At 47.7% G+C, this 18,883-nt stretch overlaps 1 protein-coding gene across 1 annotated transcript in view; it reads right to left on the bottom strand.

The window, feature by feature from the left end:
• Positions 1–3,370: 3,370 nt before the first annotated feature.
• Positions 3,371–18,883, bottom strand: part of CACNG3 (calcium voltage-gated channel auxiliary subunit gamma 3) — a 76,475-nt gene continuing 60,962 nt past the window's right edge. The window contains exons 2-4 of the mRNA XM_034420611.3: positions 9,812–9,895; positions 8,548–8,688; positions 3,371–4,855 (exon numbers count right to left, since the gene is read on the bottom strand). Coding sequence (XP_034276502.1) covers positions 4,341–4,855; positions 8,548–8,688; positions 9,812–9,895 — 740 coding nt within the window. The 3' untranslated portion in view covers positions 3,371–4,340. The remainder of the gene's footprint in view (positions 4,856–8,547; positions 8,689–9,811; positions 9,896–18,883) is intronic.

Raw genomic sequence — 18,883 nt, 5'->3', positions numbered from 1 at the left:
CATGATATAGCTGGGAGATCTATGACAACTCGATGCCACTAGCTTGAAGCAGCCAGCAGGAGATGGCCGCCTTACCACCGCCAAGTCCCCGCTGCCAGCCTGCTGCCACTATCTCTTTGCAGAACATCTCAACACCGTAAATTTGCTGCAGGGATAACTTGCTGCAGGCACTGGATGGAGAGACGGGTGGGCTGGTGAGTGAGTGGGCTCTCAGAGGGGCTCTCAGAGGAGGGCAGTGATGGGCAGGGCTGTGCCAGATGGAAACCGAGTGGGTGTGGGGTGTCAAAATGGGAAGCCCCTGCCACCTGCAAGGTTTTTTTTAAAGCCTCATTGCTTAATGTTTGACTGGGAAGCCATTGCTACCCTCCTCTGACAGTCCGCCCGCCCGCCCACCTGACTCTCCATCCAGCACTCGCAGAGAGTTATCCCCGCAGCAAATTTACGGTGTTGAGATGTCCTGCAAAGAGATGGCAGCAGCGAGTTGGCAGCGAGGACTCGGCAGTAGGGAGAAGGCAGCCCCCTGCTGGCCGTATTGAGCTAGCGGCGTCAATTCTTCCCATTCTGGATTTGAAGCCCACTGTCTCCCTGAAGGTCCACCCTCCTTAGTGAGGAGAAGAGGAAAGAGATCTCTTGCTTTCTACCTCTGAATATGAAAGGTGTCAGGAACTGAAGTAGACATCTGTGCTCCCCCTTCCCCACATCGTGGCCATCATGCTGAGAGAGGTAGCTGTGACGCTTTTTCAAGCACTATTGGAGTAAAGGAATGATCCAGAACCCATTTCGATCTGGGCCTGAGCCTAGAAAACCTTCTGTTGCACCAGGAAACCTGATTCCACATGGTCTGAGTAATTTGAATAGAGCTGCTGGACAAGGACACTGGACAATCTGAAGGAGGTGGAGGGGTGGTATTCTGTCCTGATTCATTGGCTGCGAAGATGTCTTGGCTCAGCCGGGGATGGACAGTGGCCGGAAAACAGAAGGGCTGTCTTAGCATAGAGTTGCTGGAAGATGTTGGTGATTTCTAGGAAAAAGCATTGCAATTTCCTCCGGATTGGGCTGGAGGCCTCTCAATGGTGCAGGTGTGCAGTTTGGGGTGGGGACCTTTGCTTCCAGAAGGACCAGTACCTCACTCTGATTTTGTCTATTGGAGGAAGGTGCATATTAATAAAAAATTAACCTATAAAATGGATATACGCTTATCAGGTAGACATGTAGGAGGATAGCCATGTTATTGCGTGGTAGTCAAAACTCAGGAGGAACCTGGTAGCCCCTGTTCAGACAAACAAGTCTAATCTGAACAACTGTGACTCGTGTTCCTTCTAGTAATGGGAATCAGGAGAACCACTTGGTTTCATGAATCCCTCTTTGGCGTAAGCGAGATCTAAAGGATAAACTGCCAGGAGTCATCTAGGTGAGATGGTGGTATAGAACAGGGGTCTCCAACCTTGGCAACTTTAAGTCTTGTGGACTTCAACTCCCAGAGTTGGCAGGAGTTGAAGTCCACAAGTCTTAAAGTTGCTAAGGTTGGAGATCCCTGGTATAGAAAACAAACAAGTCTTTATTAAAAGGCAGACACTTTTGCGATCTGTAGCTCACACCTTCTGCCTTTTAATACACTTTAATTCACTTTCTTAGCCTGAAAAGGGGCTTCCAGCTTCCTCCTGGTTAATGCCTGTCAAAGAAAACTGAGCTTCTCATAAATTTTTATCCAGGTGGATAAAAATTCCACCTGGGCTTCAGCTCGGTGTAGGCACACTCCTTATTCATCATTTGCTTCTACTGTACTCTGAAGCAGAAAGGAGCACATTTCCCCAGAAAAGCCAAGCAGGGTTTATTCATGCCAGTTCACGGTGGCCCCAGCTGTTTCTTTCCAAGCTTCAAAGAAATTAGCCAACCAACCACCTAATCCTCCACTCTGTCCACCTTTTGCTTCTTTGTGCCAGTGGCCATTCAGTTGTCTTCCTGGTCAAGGATGATAGATAAAGAGGGTGGATTGGGAAGCTTTTTGCCTCGTCTACAGAAAGGCTCGCTTGGGGGATCATAATGCTGTAAGGTATAAAATTGAACTTCCTTTGTATTGGCTAAAAGATGTTTGCAAGAATGGTTATGGGTGGGCCATCCAAAAATTAGCTTTTCAGATTATCCATGGTCCCTCCCTCAGTTTCCCTTCACAGGAATCAGAGAGAAATATTTAGAATATCACTTCTACTAGATCTTTTTAGATCTGGCTGATCTCCTAGCAGGTGGCAAGGAAACCTGACGGGATAGGTCTTATCTTCCAAAGCATTCCAGGCCACTAAGCATACAATCAAGATGCAGAAAAAATACAGGTTTTCTTGGCCTTTCCCCCCAAATTCTGTGTGCTTTTAGGTACTTCAACAGATTTGCGTTTTTTTGTGTACATATTGTACAAAATGTACTTTTTATCTTCTCACTTCAGGAAAGGATGAATTTCGGTGCACAGGTGCATTTGATTTCCCTTCTAAAGATTTTCTAAAGGTGTGAACTGGGCACTTCTATTAAAATTCAGATTGAACTACTTTCCCTTCTGTCTTTTCCTGCTCCTGAGAAGATTCAGAGAGAGAAATGACAATCTATTTTTTTAGTGCAAGCGAGAAGGTTTCAAGGTTCTTCTAGAATCAAAAGAAGAATCCAGATGGAAGAATGCAGAACCAGCTCAAAGACCCCTGTTGAAGCCCCCAGCCCTTCATCCTCAGAAGGCTGCTACCCAAAACAGTGTGGAATACCAAGGAAAATAGATGTTCCTCAGTTGTTCTTCTCTGCATGAAAGCCCTGTTGCTATTCTTGGCCACTCTCGTCATCGAGTTAGATACAGCCAAAGCTGAAAAAAAACTACACTCTGCAAATTTGATTTCCCAGATAGACTGCAACAGAATTCAAGTTTATTCTGATGCTTTGGAAAATAGGCTGACCCCCTCCGCTTCTTTGAGGGCCTGCCACAAAAAAGGGGGGGTCAACTAATTTTACAAAGCATCTAAAGGCAGGACAAGAAGCAATGGATGGAAACTCATCAAGGAGAGAAGCAACCTGGAACTAAGGAGAAACTTCCTGACAGTGAGGACAATGAATCAGTGGAACGGCTTGCTTCAAGAAATTGTGGGCGCTCCATCACTGGAGGCTTTCAACAAGAGACTGGATAGCCATTTGCCTGGAATGGTATAGGGTCTCCTGCTTGAGCAGAGAGTTGGACTAGAAGACCTCCAAGGTCTCTTCCAACTTTGTTATTCTTTGGGCCTTTTTGAAATAGTCTCCTTCCCCTTCGTGCCACTTCTCTTCCCTGACTTCACATGATTCCCCTTGTCCCATCAGGTCCTTCTTTCCTTACACAAAGAGTCGTTCAAACACAAAGACTGATTCAATGGGGTTTTATTGGTTTCCCTTTTAACATCTCAAGTGCTTCAGATCATCCCACGGCATAGGCGGTACACGAATGTTAAACCTGAAAAAGCAGATGTGTGGCAAAACATCTACCTAGATACAGAGCCATCTTTTCAGATTCTTGAACCAAGGGTGACATTAAATGCTCGTCCGCTGGGAGAACTTTGGCAGGAATGGAGGGGAGAGGGCATTTCTGCCCCTGACACCTTGACAAAGAGTGTTGAATATGCAAGAGAATACAGAGCCCTTCCAAAGCCCACCAAGACAGCTCAGAGCCTCTCTTCCTGCATCGTGGGAGGGAATTGGATTCCAGGCTGTTTAATGCATGCACACAAGAACAGACAGCCTCACCCCCAGAGCCTGCCTCCTTCGGGGCATCCAGAAAGGAAGGAGGGGGGCATTGCCCAAGTCTTTCGGAAGCACTCAGCTTCGCGTTTTCATGCTTGGATTTGTTCCCAGATGCTACGTCTGGATTGAGACCACAGTCCAAGGCTGTTTTCATGGTGATGGAGGGGGTGGGCAGGGGGAGGAAGAGCCATGGGGGCCCAGCACCACTTTCCACCTTCTTGATGGGCCTCCAAGCGGTCACCCTCAGAATCGTTCCCAAGGTCCCCTTGGCACGAGGCCAAGCCCGGTATTCCATCTTGGCAACCGAGCGAAGAGGACGGGTTCTTGAGGGGCCCCCATGCATTCAGACCCAGGCCACAATCACTCAGCCAAACAACTGGCAGTTTAGGATGTGACACCCTAAACGGCATCCGGTTCAGATCTAGGCTGCCCGTGGACAGGGAGCACAGCGAGGGTTACTCTTTAGAAACAGGGTTTTGCTGGTTACGCCATTGAAGGGGAGGGTGGGTCACACATGCAGTCTCAATGATACATCTCTGTACACACGGCATCTCCAGCGGTCTGATCCAAGGCCATCCAGGGACAGGTTGGGCTCAGACAGGAGTTGTTCGTCTGTTGGCGGGGTTGTTATGCAAAGATTCCTTGAACTCTTTGGGGAGGGAGTTGTGAATCTGTAAAAAACCGTGATCTCTCTCTGAGTTCAGCAAAGTCCCAATAGTCACCTTGGAAGGATCCCTGGAAAGAGTGAACATGGAGATGTCAGTGGACGGGATGGTGTTAAAGCCTTTGCCGATGGGAGACAGGTCCCTCGACCGCGGCTCTGTGGAGCGGGAGCTGGATCGCCGTCGGAATCGGTACCGATAGGTGGGCAGGCGGGCAAAGGTGGACTTCTTCAGGAGGGCCACGGAGTGAGACTTGGCCCGGATCTGACGGTGCTTCTCGATGTACATGTGGACAGCAACGACACCAACCATCTCGGCAATGATGAAGGAGAGGGCACCAAAATAGAAGGACCACCCGTAGGAATAGCTCTTCTTGGAGTCACTCTGCCCGGGGTCTCCCGCGTTGGCCGAGATGTAAACGATGATCCCAATGATGTTGCTGAGCCCTGAAAGGAAGAGCAGAGAGCAAGGCAACGTCAGTTGGGTCTCTGGAGTCTGAAAAGGAATACGATCCAGCTCAGCATCTGCTGTCACTTTCGTCGCTATCTTTCTGATGCTCTTGATCAGAGGTCTTCAAACTTAGCAGCTTTAAGACTTGTGGACTTCAACTCCCAGAATTCTCCAGCCAGCTATGCTGGCTGAGAATTCTGGGAGTTGGTCCACAAGTCTTAAAGCTGCCAAGTTTGAAGACCTCTGCTCTTGATCAGTGTTTTTCAACCCTGGCAACCTTAAGATACTGGACTTAGTATCCCCCCAGCCACAACTTACCCAGATAAACTGCAGACACCTTTCTAGTGTCAGTATTATAAATAGGCCTGTAGGGTTTCCGGTGAATTTACAAATGTCCATTATGTAATCCATATGCTTCACCACTTAGAGTGGCAGAATGCAATCAGCAAGGTGTTCAAGCCTGAAACCAGGATGCCTGGTATTTCTGGATCAAGACAAGGCCTGGCTCTATTTAGGATCATCCTCCTTCATCCAGACTTTCTTGGCAATGGAGGAGACTCCACAAAGTGCTTCTGTTGTGACGCCAGAACTCAGGAGAACTATATTTCCTGGTTATTTTTTGACCCTGGGAGGGAGGTCAACCTATGGTAGATATGGTCTGGATCTGTCTTGTGCAAACCTCCGAAGGGCAGCAACAGATCCCTCATGGAGAGGGAAGTTCATCCCTCAGAACCAAAGAAGCAATTGGATCTCTTTAGCCTTTTGTTTTCAGTATTGTATTAGCAATGGTCACCACCCATAATCGCTCTATGAGAGAGCTGGGTAGTTCTTTAACATGATAAATAAATAAATAAAAATTCAAGCTCAGATTCGGGAAGGCCTGGACTCCGATTGGGTAGATCCAGGGGAGGAGACGGGGGCAGGTCTTGAGAGTGTTATCTGGGAAGAGTTTGACTCTGTGACTCCTGAGGACGTGGACAGGATTCTGGGCAAGCTTAATGCTGCCACATGTTTATTGGACCCGTGTCCCTCCTGGTTGGTACTGGCCACCCGGGAGGTTACACGAGGCTGGCTCCAGGGGATTATAAATGCTTCTCTGAGTGAGGGTGTCTTTCCCGCCGCCTTGAAAGAGGCGGTTGTGAAGCCCCTCCTCAAGAAGCCTTCCCTGGACCCGGCTATATTATCAAATTATCGTCCAGTCTCCAATCTTCGCTTTGTTGCGAAGGTTGTTGAGAGTGTGGTGGCGCGACAACTATCCCGATACCTGGATGAAGTTGTCTATCTGGATCCGTTCCAGTCGGGCTTCAGGTCACGATACAGCACGGAAACGGCATTGGTCACGTTGGTGGATGATCTCTGGAGGGCTCGGGACAGAGGTTGCTCCTCTATCCTGGTCCTATTAGATCTCTCAGCGGCTTTTGATACCATCGACCATGGTATCTTACTGCACCGGCTGGAGGGGTTAGGAATAGGGGGCACCGTGCTTCGGTGGTTCTCCTCCTTCCTCTCTGACCGTTCGCAGTTTGTGTTGGCAGGGGGGCAGAGGTCGACCTCGAGGCACCTTATTTGTGGGGTGCCGCAAGGGTCAGTCCTCTCACCCCTTCTGTTCAACATTTATGTAAAACCGCTAGGCGAGATCATCCGTGGTTTCGGGGTGAGTGTTCATCAGTATGCTGATGACACACAGCTATACATCTCCACCCCAGACCACCCCAATGATGCCCTTGCTGTGATGTCCCATTGCCTGGAGGCCGTGTGGATCTGGATGGGGAGAAACAAGCTCAGACTCAACCCCTCCAAGACCGAGTGGATGTGGCTTCCGGCGTCTCGGTATAGTCAGCTGGTACCATCACTGACAATAGGGGATGAGATCTTGCTCCCCACAGAGAGGGCCCGCAACTTGGGTGTCCTCCTGGATTCACGGCTATCTTTAGAAGATCATTTGACGGCCGTGGCCAGGGGTGCCTTTTATCAGGTTCGCCTGATCCGCCAGTTGCGTCCCTTTCTGGATCGGGACGCCTTGCGCACCTCCCGTATGGACTACTGTAATGCTCTCTACATGGGGCTCCCCTTGAAAAGCACCCAGAGGCTCCAACTGGTCCAGAACGTAGCCGCGTGGGTGATTATGGGCGCAGCTCGTTACGCCCATGTAACACCTCTCCTACGCGAGCTGCACTGGCTCCCGGTGGTCTTCCGGGTGCAATTCAAGGTGTTAGTTATCACCTTTAAAGCGCTCCATGGCTTAGGACCTGGGTACCTACGAGACCTTAGGACCTGGGTACCTACGTACCTTTTGCCACCAATAGCCTCCCACCGACCAGTTCGTTCTCACAGGGAGGGACTACTCAGGGTACCGTCAGTCAAATTATGTCGACTGGCGACTCCCAGGGGGAGGGCCTTCTCTGTGGGGGCTCCAACCCTTTGGAATGAACTGCCCCCGGAGATATGGAATATCCCTGATCTCCGTGCTTTCCGCCGTGCCCTCAAGACCCTGATGTTCCAACAGGCGGGGCTAAACATATGAACATGTGAATGATTTTTAAATGTTATCTAATTCTGGGTTTTTATTTAATTGATCAAACTAAGTAATAATTTTAATTAGCAATTTTATGATGTTTGTGTGTCTATATTTTTCTTGACTGTACACTGCCTTGAGTCCTACGGGAGAAAGGCGGTATAGAAATATAATAAATAAATAAGTGACAACTATGCCAACTTCAGTCTGACCTAAGCATAGTACATAAAATTATCTGCCACAATGTCCTTCCTGTCAATGACTACTTCTGCTTCAACCACAACAATACAAGAGCAAATAATATACAAACTCAAGGTAAACCGCTCCAAACTCGATTGCAGATAATATGATTTCAGTAACAGAGTGGTCAATGCCTGGAATGCACTACCTGACTCTGAGGTTTCTTCCCCAAACCCCCAAAACTTTAACCTTAAACTGTCTACTGTTGACCTCAACCCATTCCTAAGAGGTCTGTAAGGGGCGTGCATAAGTGCACCAGCATGCCTACCGTCCTTGTCCTAATATTCCTAGTATTCAAATTATGTTTATACTTTTACCTGTTATCTTATATATGCTTGACAAAACAAACAAACAAACAAACAGACAAACAAACAAACATCAAGAGGAACAAGAATAGGCAACGGGTGAGACACTCTAAGGCCAGGGTGGGCTAGCATCTCCCAAATCTGTTTTTTAAAAGATTGTATCTGATTTTTCTTTTTAAAAGGCCACAAAGGTTCAGATTTGGAATGAGAGGAGCAACAGGAAAAATGCAAGATGGATTTCAGTTATGCAGATAAGATGATGTTCCATGGATGTGACCTTGAAGGTGTGGAAGCCCGTGATTAAACGTGTAACATGCATAAAAGGAATGTTTAGTGCTAAGAACAGCCAGCTGTGGCTTAGGTGATAAACCATGGTCGAAATAAATTATGACTTACTGTAAAGCACGAAAACAAATATTGTGGCTTGTTAAAACAAGTCATTAATGAGTGAGCCTTGTTTTCTCCCCTTCTGTATCTTATCTGTGTACTGTTTTGTAATCCACTTCTATTATATCTATATGGAAAATGCTCCAATATGAAATCAGAGTACTTAATGTTGCAAGCGTATTTCATGGCCCCGATCCAGGCTGGTGTCAAACCTGGTGAATTGGGTAAAAATGGAACTCACCTGCGGAGACGAAAAAGATGCCTGCGCTCAGGATGACGTTGAGTTTGCTCTTGTAAAACTCACTGGCCGCCACGCAGAGTCCTCCGAAGAACAGGAGACCCACGCTGAGGAGGGGGAAGATGCTGGAGGCTCTTACAGCACCTGGAGGGAGACAAGGAGAGGGTTGGGGCCTGGAGAGGGCAGTTGCAGCTGGCCCAGGAAGGCCGGAGACTATCCCAGGGTGGCAGCAGCCTCTGCAGAGGGGCCAAGAGGACAGCTGGGACTGTGCAGTTAAAGCCCATTTTGCAGGTGTCATACATGCACAGAGACTTCGATGACGGCTACCACCTTGATTTTTCCAGGCACTCTCCCTGCATGGAGAAGTCAGACTGTCTGCTCTCTCTTTCAGCAGAACAACCCAGCCACTTTGAGGTATCAGCACATCACCTGTGCTGGGTTTGAGAGAAAGGCTAGAGAAGAGACACTGTTTGGATTATCTGCTCTAACAGAATAACAGAGTTGGAAGGGACTTTGGAGATCTTCTAACCTAACCTATACCAGCTGTCCCCAACCTTTGCGGCTTGATGGCCTGGCTGGTGGCGAGGGAGAGGGGAACTGGGCCGCGTGAGTGGCGGGCCGGCACACACGTATGTGCGCACAACTCGAGTCCCACAATGCACACACAGCTTGACTACAAGTTGAGCTCCATGCTCTTGTGTGTGTGCGCCAGCCCGCTGTTCATGCAGCCCAGTTGCAAATAAGCCACAGCCTGGTAATGGGCCGTGGCCCAGGGGGTTGGGGACCCCTGCCCTATACCATTCCAGACAAATGGTTATCCAATCTCTTCTTTAACATCTCCAGTGTTGGAGTACCCACAACTTCCAAAAGGAAGCCTTTCCACTGATTAATTGTTCTCAGTGTCAGGAAATTTCTCCTTAGTTCTAGGTTGCTTCTCTCCTTCATTAGTTTCCGTCCGCTGCTTCTTTTCCTGCCTTCTAGTGGTTGACACCCTATTCTTCATGGCAGCCCCTCAAATATTGGAAAACTGCTCTAACAAAAATTAGGAACGAAGGTAATCTTCAGTAGTTACAGTATTTTACTGCTTTAGAATGAATGCAGTGCTTAGAAAAGAGTTGGGCCCCTCTTTCAAAACAGGATTTGGGCACACCCCAATTTGACTTCCCCCCCCCAATGGGGCCCACGGTGTGGTTGCCCCACATGTGGGTGAGACAGCCTTTCCTGACTGAGTCACCACCTCTTGCCCCATCAGGATCCCTGAACTTACGCAAGAGATACTCAGCCGCATCCTGTTCATAATCAGCATCTTCTGGGAAATGATTGATCTGCTTGCAGATTCCTCGGAAGGTCCCTGAGGGGAAAAGAGGGGGGTGGGAATGTAAGATTCTCAGAAGCACCAGGATGCTGGACCAGACCAGCCAGGGCTGTGAAGGCCTCTGCCTCTCGGGACAACGCAGTCCCTCAGCCTGGCTCCAGAAGTGGAGAAAAAGGATGCGGAGCCACCATCCATCCTCCCAGGCCATTTTACAACCCTGAACAAGTGGTTGCCATGCCTGCTTATTAACCAAGGTGGCTGAGCTCCAAGCCAGCCCAGCCGTTCAAGGTGAGCTCTCTGTACAAGGAGGGTCTCCTTGACATTACCACCCGCCTCTCTCCCCTTTGGCAGCCCCCGGGAATTGTGCAGAGTCATCCTGTGCCCCACCAGCAAGGACAGACAGAGAAAACAGACCTGCAGCCACCACTGAAGGTGGGAAGCGTCCCAAACCTTTGTACAGAATTCATTTAGCTGTTGATTCCCCACTCAAAAATTTAAACTCTTCTCCTGGAGAATCCATCATAATTATTTTAAAAGAGTCCAATAAAATTAGACAGAAAGCTCTGACATACAGACAGAGCTGGACCTCTAAATCACTCCCAGCTGTAAAGGTCTTGCGGTTGCTGGGGCCACATTGCCGATAATTCCCAGTCACACCTGGTACAACTCATGCAATTCTTAGCCGATGGTTGTGTGGGCTGTGCATCTTGGGTTTTATATTTTACACTGGGTTGCCTGAGGTGGGCTGAATTTAACATACTGTAAACATACATACATACGTACATACATACGTACATACTTACATACATGCATGCATGCATGCCTACATACACACGCATGCACTCCTTGTGAACATCACGTCAGTCCATCCCCTGCTGGCCAGGCTCCTTCTGGATTATCACCCCCATCACATACTCCTAGTTTTCCAGCAGAGCTGTTTGTCTGCTTAATATTGATTCCTTTACTTAAATTGATATTGTTGTTGTAACAGGATTAATCCCTTGAGGAGACAGCAAAATTTGACAATCTCTCTAAAATTCAACTGAAATTCGGTTAAGGAGGCTGAAAGCAAAGCCAGGCTTACCTCGCCCCCCCTCCCACACCTCCTCCCTCACCCCCGAGCCACCTGAGTGCAGCTGGACCAGCCCCAGGCCTAGCAAAGGCCACCGTGGTTGGTTTGAGTACCTGGCCAGAAACCTTCCAGCAAGCAAGTGCAGTTTTATTTTTAATAACACAAATCTCTAAGTTGCTCGCAAGCTTGAGCTGCTTCCCCTGGTTGTAACTTCTCTCCTTCTGTCTCCGTCCTCACCACAGATGGGATCAGCTTTTGCTGTGCAGGTAACATCTGTCTACTTGGAGTCATAATCCACAAAAACAAAAATAATGACAAACCAAATAATGGATGTTCCCGATTTCCAACTCTGAAGTCACCCTGTGGTCACCTGTAAGAGCACCTGGAATGATTCTGCGCTCAAGTTGTGGCAGCTCCCACCTGCATAGACTATTCCCCTCGGCCATGTTTTAACAGATTAACAGAGTTGGAAGGGACCTTGTAGGTCATCTAGTCCAACCCCCCGCCCAAGCGGGAGACCCTACACCATCTCTGACAGATGGCAGTCCAGTCTCTTCTTGAAAGCCTCCAGGGATGAAGCTCCCACAACTTCCGAAGGCAACTTCTGTTCCATGGGTTGATTGCTCTCACTGTCACAAAATCCCTCCTTATTTCTCCTTATTTGGAGAAGGGCGGTATAGAAATGGAAACAAATAAATAAATAAATTTCTAGGTTGAATCTCTTCTAGATCAGTTTCCATCCATGATTCCTTGTCTGGCCTTCAGGTGCCTTGGAAAATAGCTTGACCCACCCCTCCTCTCTGTGGCCACCTCTCAAATATTGGAAGACTGCTATCATGTCTTCCCTGGTCCTTCTCTTCACTAGACCAGCCAGGCCCAGTTCATGTGCAGCAAACAAGCTTCCTGCATCAAGACAAGGGACTCTCTGGGGTTGGAGGTGAAGGCTGCCCTGTGGTGGGATCAATTCTCCACATCTTGAGCAGTTGCCTGACCCCGTTTCTGGATGGAGCACGAAGGTCTTCTGCGCATACTAATTGGGCCTCTTGGCCCTGGCTGCCTCACACTCGCTTCCGTTGAGGTCCTGCTTCTGATCATCCTTTTTGGCCATCTAATTTAACTTGCCCTTCGGCCAGGAGACAATCTTGCTCAAGCCTGCGTCCCATGATGGTGATAACAATGGACAAAGTTGCACAACGAATGTGCCCTTGCACAAATCAGGCCAGGGAACGGCCATGTTTGTTCCGGAGATCGTGGCAGTCAGCCTGGGGCTGCATTGGCAGGACTTAGAGGCCGCCTTGCTCTATAATTTAATAAAGGAAAAAAAACACACACAAACAAATAAAGTGATCTTCCTTTGCTTGAATTCACGTATCAGTTTGCATCCCCCCCCTCCTGCTTCCCAGTGGCCTTCTGCACAACGAGAGCTAATTGCAATACGAGTAATATTGCCTTGTAAACAGTTCAATCTCTCTCCCCCCCTCCCCTGTTAATTGTGTGGCAATGCCTGTTATGACTTCTTAATGAGACTACGATCTAGCCATGGTGGTTTTTAAGCAGGGGAGTCTTCACTTACTTGCTGCATCACTATGATTGTGATTTAGGCACTTGACAGTAGACTCAACTTATGACAATCCTAGGATTGTCTTTTGCAACCTTCCTTCTGGCTTCCCTCAAGCAAAACTGGCAGGGAAGATGTGAGTCACTCTGGTAAGATGCTCACCCTCTCCCTCACCTGTAGCAGCCATTCACCTGCCTGCTTGCCAATCCCCTGGACTCACTTAATGACCCACAATCCTTGTTAAACAACAGCAACCCAGGGCTGGGATTCCTGTTGCTGAGTGATGCAATCATGTTCTGTTGGGCTTTATGACTGCATCATTTAGCGACAGAAATTCCAGTCCCAATTACTGTTGTTAACCAAGGTAACTGCGATGGCAGCGGATTGGCCGTGGTTCTTCTTAAAGGCAAACCTCACAGCCTGCTGCCTTCTTAAACAAGTTTTGACTGGGTCATGGCCCTGCGACAGCTCGTCTTCAGTTCTCTGCATTTAGTGCTGCTGGGCTCTGCATTGGTATTTTCTCAGTATTTCTTTTTTTATCGTCACAGAAATAACCATCCTGCCCCCTTCCTGCCTACACTACAGTCTCTGCATCCATTGACATTTTAGAATGCCAGCATTGAGCTTTGGGTTAAATTTCACATCTTTGATAGCTTCATTTTTTGAGGGTCCTCATTGTGGAGCAGCGTCTTCTTTAAGCAGTTGACATAAAGGGTAGGGCTGTTATCAGTTGTGGTAGAAATATTCCAAGGCAGTGCAGTGCATCGTGCCAAAAGTCTCCTCTGCGACAGTGGTATAGGCACATGGTTGTAGGGCACCCTGTTCGTTTTGTTGCAAAAGCCCAGCCAGCCACTGAACTAGCTAGTTTCAGTCAATTGGCCAGTCTAAAGAAAAGAAGAATTACGGGTGTCATGATAGCAGTATTCCAATATTTGAGGGGCTGCCACAAAGAACAGGGGGCCAAATTATTTTCCAAAGCACCAGAGGGCAGGACAAGAAATATTGGTTGGAAACTAATCAAAGAGAGAAGCAACCTTGAATTAAGGAGAAACTTCCTAATTGTGAGGACAATTAACCAATTCAATAGCTTGCCTCCAGAAATCGTAGGCGCTCCATCACTGGAGGTTTTCAAGAAGAGACTCGTCAATCACTTGTCTGAAATGGTATAGGTTCTCCTGCTTGATCAGGGGGCTGGACTCCAAGGTCCCTTCTAAATTCTATTCTATTCTATTCTATTCTATTCTATTCTATTCTATTCTATTCTATTCTATTCTATTCTATTCTATTCTATTCTATTCACAATGGAATGCTAAATGACGTTGAAGAAGCTTAAATGCCTGTTTGCAGCTTAGCCAATATTAAAACACCGAGACCCTCATGGCCCATTTATTATTCAGGCAAATGCTAGAGATGTGGCTGTGGGGGCAGTGCTCTTGCAATGCAATGAATAGGGTGCACTACAACCGTGTCCCTATACTTCCAAAAAAGTAAGCGAGACTGAACAGCGGTGGGCAGTCTGTGAAAAAGGAGGCTTATGTGGTGTGCTGGGCCCTCCTAACTTGGAGGCATTTCCTGGAAGGGGATAAAACACCTTTTGAGGTGTGGACTGATCATAAGAACTTGGAAGCCCTAAAGCCCCCTGGAGGCTGTCACCCAAGCAGATCAGCTGGGCTCAATGTTTTAACACTTTCAATTTCACCTTACGGTACCTCCCAGGAGGGAAAAATTTCCTAGCAGATGCTTTGTCCAGAGAGCTGCAATGTAACAGCTCTAAGCCAGAAATGATCAGAACAGTCAATCCATCTTGCAGCACCAGTAACAATCCGGGTGCAAGCAAAAATGAAGCCCCACATAGACAAGGATATAGAGAAGATTCCTAAGGCAGCATTAGATAATGACAAGTGGTTCCAAGACCACAAAGGCAAATGCGCAATGCAGAATGGTAATAGCCTGGGTGTGATGACCCAGGGCGTGGCACAAAGGCAACACAGCCAGAAAATAAGTACAAGTCCCTTTATTAGGTCCAAACATTGGCCCCAGCATCCCTTTACTCTCCGGTCTGGAGTAAAACCCTTCCACAAACCTGTAAGCAGACAAAATTTCCAACCATAAATCCAACAGGGCAAGAAAACGTAATTAATCCGGCAGGGCAAGCAAGATAAGGAATTCCAGAATTGAAGTAGCACAGCCATAAATTAAGCCAGATCGGAGGATGCCAGGAACTCAGATAAAGCAGTCAACACGCACATGAGCTCAGTGTTTGTTCCCGACAACCGCCCCTCCCATTTGCCTCTCCTTTTAAATCCCAGCTCCAGGTGTATCTTGTGAAGGGGATCGGGGCCCTTTCCTCCCTTGTAAGCCATGCAACCCACGTTGCTCTCTTCTCCATTCTTCCCTGCATGCCCTAGGATGAGGAGGGGGTAGGCTTTGGTCTTCATCAGAACCCCCCTCCCTTGTTCTAACTCTCCCCTGTTCTACCCAGCCTGACTTTGCCCTTCCCCAGTTTCCTCCACAGCCAACAGAGCCACTCTCTTGCTCTCTGTCAACTGTTCCTCTTCCATCTCAGAGTCAGACTCCGACAGGGGCATGACACTGGGTGGGAGCCAAGGTATACGTTTCTGAAAGTCAACAATTACTTGTGCTAAAGAAAAGTCATGAAACTGCGGGACATTTTGGTTTTGTAAAAATCCTACACTTGATCAAATGGCAATTTTGGTGACCATCACTTAAAAAAGACACTGAAAGCTAGCCAGTTGTCCAGAGTGTGCTTCGGCAAAACAATGATAGGGGGAAACACCAGGACTCCTTCAACCAGTGGCCAGAGTCCAATGCCCCATGGAAGGAAATTTCCATGGACTTCATAGAGGAATTCCCCAAAATTTCGGGAAACACAGTGATTTGGGTGATAACTGATCTGTTTTCTAAACACTTTGTGTGTTGTCAAAAAATCCCTTCTGCATGCACACTGGCTAAGCTGTTTGTGCAGTATATCTATAGGCTGCATGGTGTTCCATAGTGAATAATCTCTGACCGCAGAGTGCAATTCACTTCAAAATTCTGGCAGGAGTTTTTAAAATGCTTGGGAACAACCCAGGGGCTTAGTTCTTGTCATCATCCAGAAACAAATGGAGATTGTGAATGTATGAATGGGGTCTTAGAACAATTCAGGTATTATGTTAATTACTAGCAGGACAACTGGATGGACCTCCTCCCATTTGCTGAAGTGGTTTACAACAACTCCGTGCATAGCAACACTAGTTTTACCCCATTCAAACTAGCTACGGGATAGGACTGTACATCCATGCCTGACTTGCCCCTAGTCACCCCTTCCCATTGCATCTTTGAAGCAATGGATTATGCAATTACAAAACACCTGGCCAATGATGAGAAAAATGCTAGAGGAAGCAAGGGAATCAAGGGATAAAAAGGAACCTAGAGACTTTAAAATAGGAGATCATGTTTACCTGTACACTAGATAGGTGCAATCCAGACAACCTTCCAAAAAACTGGGACCTAAGTATGTTGGTCCTTTCCTTATTAAGAGAATTATTAACCCAGTGACTGTTGAATCTGAGCTGCCAAAATCCCTTAAATGTATTCACCCAATTTTTCATTGCAGCTGCCTTAAAACTGAAATCCTTTTCCCACTATGGCTGACGCTGCCACCACCACCTGAACCTCTCGTGATTGAAGGTGAACAGCATTTTGAAGTTAAAGATGTATTTAGTTGCATGGAAAGACCTTCCTCCCTCTGAGACTGCATGGACGGACGTGAAGCACATTAAAATGTCTAATCTGATAAAACGTTTCCACAACCAATATTCTGACAAACCAAAGTAATTTGTTTATGTAATTGTATGTTTGTTATGTTTCCTCTTCCCCTTTTTTCTCCTCTGCAGGACTAACATCCCTGTTAAGTGGGGTGGCATGTCAGGTCCACCATCTTCAGTAGCGCTTCACTGGCATCCTGCCATCAAAGGACTGGGGCGGAGGGGAAATATGGGCAATAAACCTGTATGTATCTATTGTGGGAATTGTGGGGGGGGGGGGTTTGACAGCTGAGGAAGAGCAGATCAACATGGAACCAGTTAGTGCCAGGCAATTTCAAGATTGTTTACGCTGAGTATGGAAATTTACGAGCCCAAATACCTCAGTGTTCCCAAAGCATCTTGGCAGCATCACATTGGCTAGATTTGGACTGGTCATGGGGGAACGGACAGGGAATGAAGAAAATAGTTTTGTATTGATGTGCCGGAATCTCAGATTCCACCTGACTTTACTGCAACCAGCATCTTTTAGTAAAAGTATCTTTCACTTCAATCAAATGGAGTCGAGGGTTTTTCTTTCCTGAGATCAGACTAGGGCAGGTCTGACATTCTGGGCTGTTCAGAATGTTCAGTGAGGGTGTGGCTATTTCCAGGAACAGAAGGGCCCCAGAGTCACCCCATGCCACAGATAAGTAGCCATTGGGCCCTTAGGAAATCTAGGGCTGTGTTCAAATTTAGTGGGACTGTAAATCAAAATATAATTCTGGAGCATCCAAGCACCTTCCAATAATTGGACCACCAGGGACTAATTCTTAGCAGCCCTAGTGGCTCAGTGGTTGGAATTCAACATTGCAGGCTGACTCTGCCCACAGTCTGGAATTCGATCCTGACTGGCTCAAGGTTGACTCAGTCTCCCATCCTTCCGAGGTCAGAAAAATAAGGATCCAGAGATTGCTGTAAAGGATTATGGGGATGGTATGTAAGTCTAAGTGCTATTGCTTCTCTGATGCCCTAAGCAATATTTCCACCGGGCTAGCAAAGAATCAAACTGTCCCTCCTCAAATCTGTGGCATGACTAATTCTGAACCAACCTCCCAGAAGAGAGCCAAACTCTGTGAACATTATCCTACACCAGACAGTTCCTCCTTACTCATAAGCCAGCTTGGCAAGGGAAGCATGACAATGTCACACAGACCATGAGGATATCTCCTGAGCTATCCTCAGACTGTTGGGTTCATAGAAAGTCTTTTTGGAGGCTCCAAACTCTGGCATTTCGGAGGGCAGATCAGTTGCCCTTTTCAGAAGGCAATAGCGTGGTGGAAGCGTTGGGAGAATCAAAGTGAGTTGCTTATTACAATCACAAAGCAATTGCTTGTCTAACTTTGGAGATGGCTCCCAAAAGCGTCCCCAGAAGCAAGAGAGGGAGGCAAGACAATGTCCCAGGGTGGCTGTGGTGACCAAAGCAACAAGCAAGAAGAGACTTGGCTCAAAAGCAGCCTCCATCCCTGTGAGTGCAGGCAGACTACCTCAACCACGCCTGCTGAGCATATTAAGGGTCCCACTAGGCCACTGCTATGGATGCAAATATGGAGGGAGCTGCCTTGCCGGCATCAAAGCTTGCCAACACTCAAACTGGGTGTTGAGAAGCCAACACTGGGCTTCTCTCGGGTGGACCAGTGGTGGGTTTCTACCGGTTCACCCCGGTTTGGGCAAACCGGTAGTGGCAGCGGCAGGAGGCTCCGCCCACCCCCCCACCCCCCGGACGTCATCACGGACACTCTGTGCATGCGCAGAAGGTTCGCTAGTGAAGGTAAGTGGAGCCCACTACTGAGGTGGACCTCCAGCGATTCAGAAGAACAGCCCAGAAACCTCACCTCACCCACTTTAGAGCAACAGAGCAGCTCCTGCCAGGGATCCCCAAAGCCTGAACTGGGGAGAAGCTTCCCAGAGGCGTGAGCAAGGCAGCCAGGAACATCTACGGGGATTCTCAGTCATCCAGGTCTTGTCCCAAAGGTACTTTTTCGAAAGGCAAACGTTAATAAAGAACTGAAGAAGCTTCTTGGATGAGAAGTGAAATGTCTTCAAGCAAAAACAAAGAAGTCTAGTTGCCTTCTGAAAAAAGCACCTTTTTTCTGAAGGCAACCTGAAAAAAGCCAGAAACGGAAGTTTTATTGTATCCAGGAGGGGAAGACACCACAAGAAGGGGAGGTGGGGGCAAATGTGGAGCTTCTGGTTTGAGCAGGACCCTTGCTCCCTGCCTCCACCTGGGAAAGAAGGCTCTGCTTTCTATTTTTCACGCTCACGCTCTGCATTCTTAGATGGTTAATATTTTATTAGTTTATCAAAATGCAAAATACAGATGTACAATTAAAAATGAAAATAAGGGAGGAAAGGGGGAAGAGAGAAAAGCGTAGGGGAAAGGGGAAAAGAAAAAGGAAAGTATTGACCTCTGACTACTTTTAACAGATTAACAGAGTTGGAAGGGACCTTGTGGGTCATCTAGTCCAGGGGGTCACCAACCTTTCGGCCCTCAGGGACCACTAAATTCATAATTTTAAATCCCGCGGACCACTAATATAATCTGCCTAATGACACAGTGGTTGGGTGTGGCTAGGTGGTCATGTGAC

Source organism: Pantherophis guttatus, chromosome 14, assembly GCF_059756535.1.
Source record: "Pantherophis guttatus breed Tessera chromosome 14, ASM5975653v1, whole genome shotgun sequence".
In the NCBI taxonomy this organism is placed as follows: domain Eukaryota; kingdom Metazoa; phylum Chordata; class Lepidosauria; order Squamata; family Colubridae; genus Pantherophis; species Pantherophis guttatus.
The sequence above is the reverse complement of the archived record's forward strand: the minus strand, read 5'-3'. Positions and strand labels throughout refer to the sequence as shown.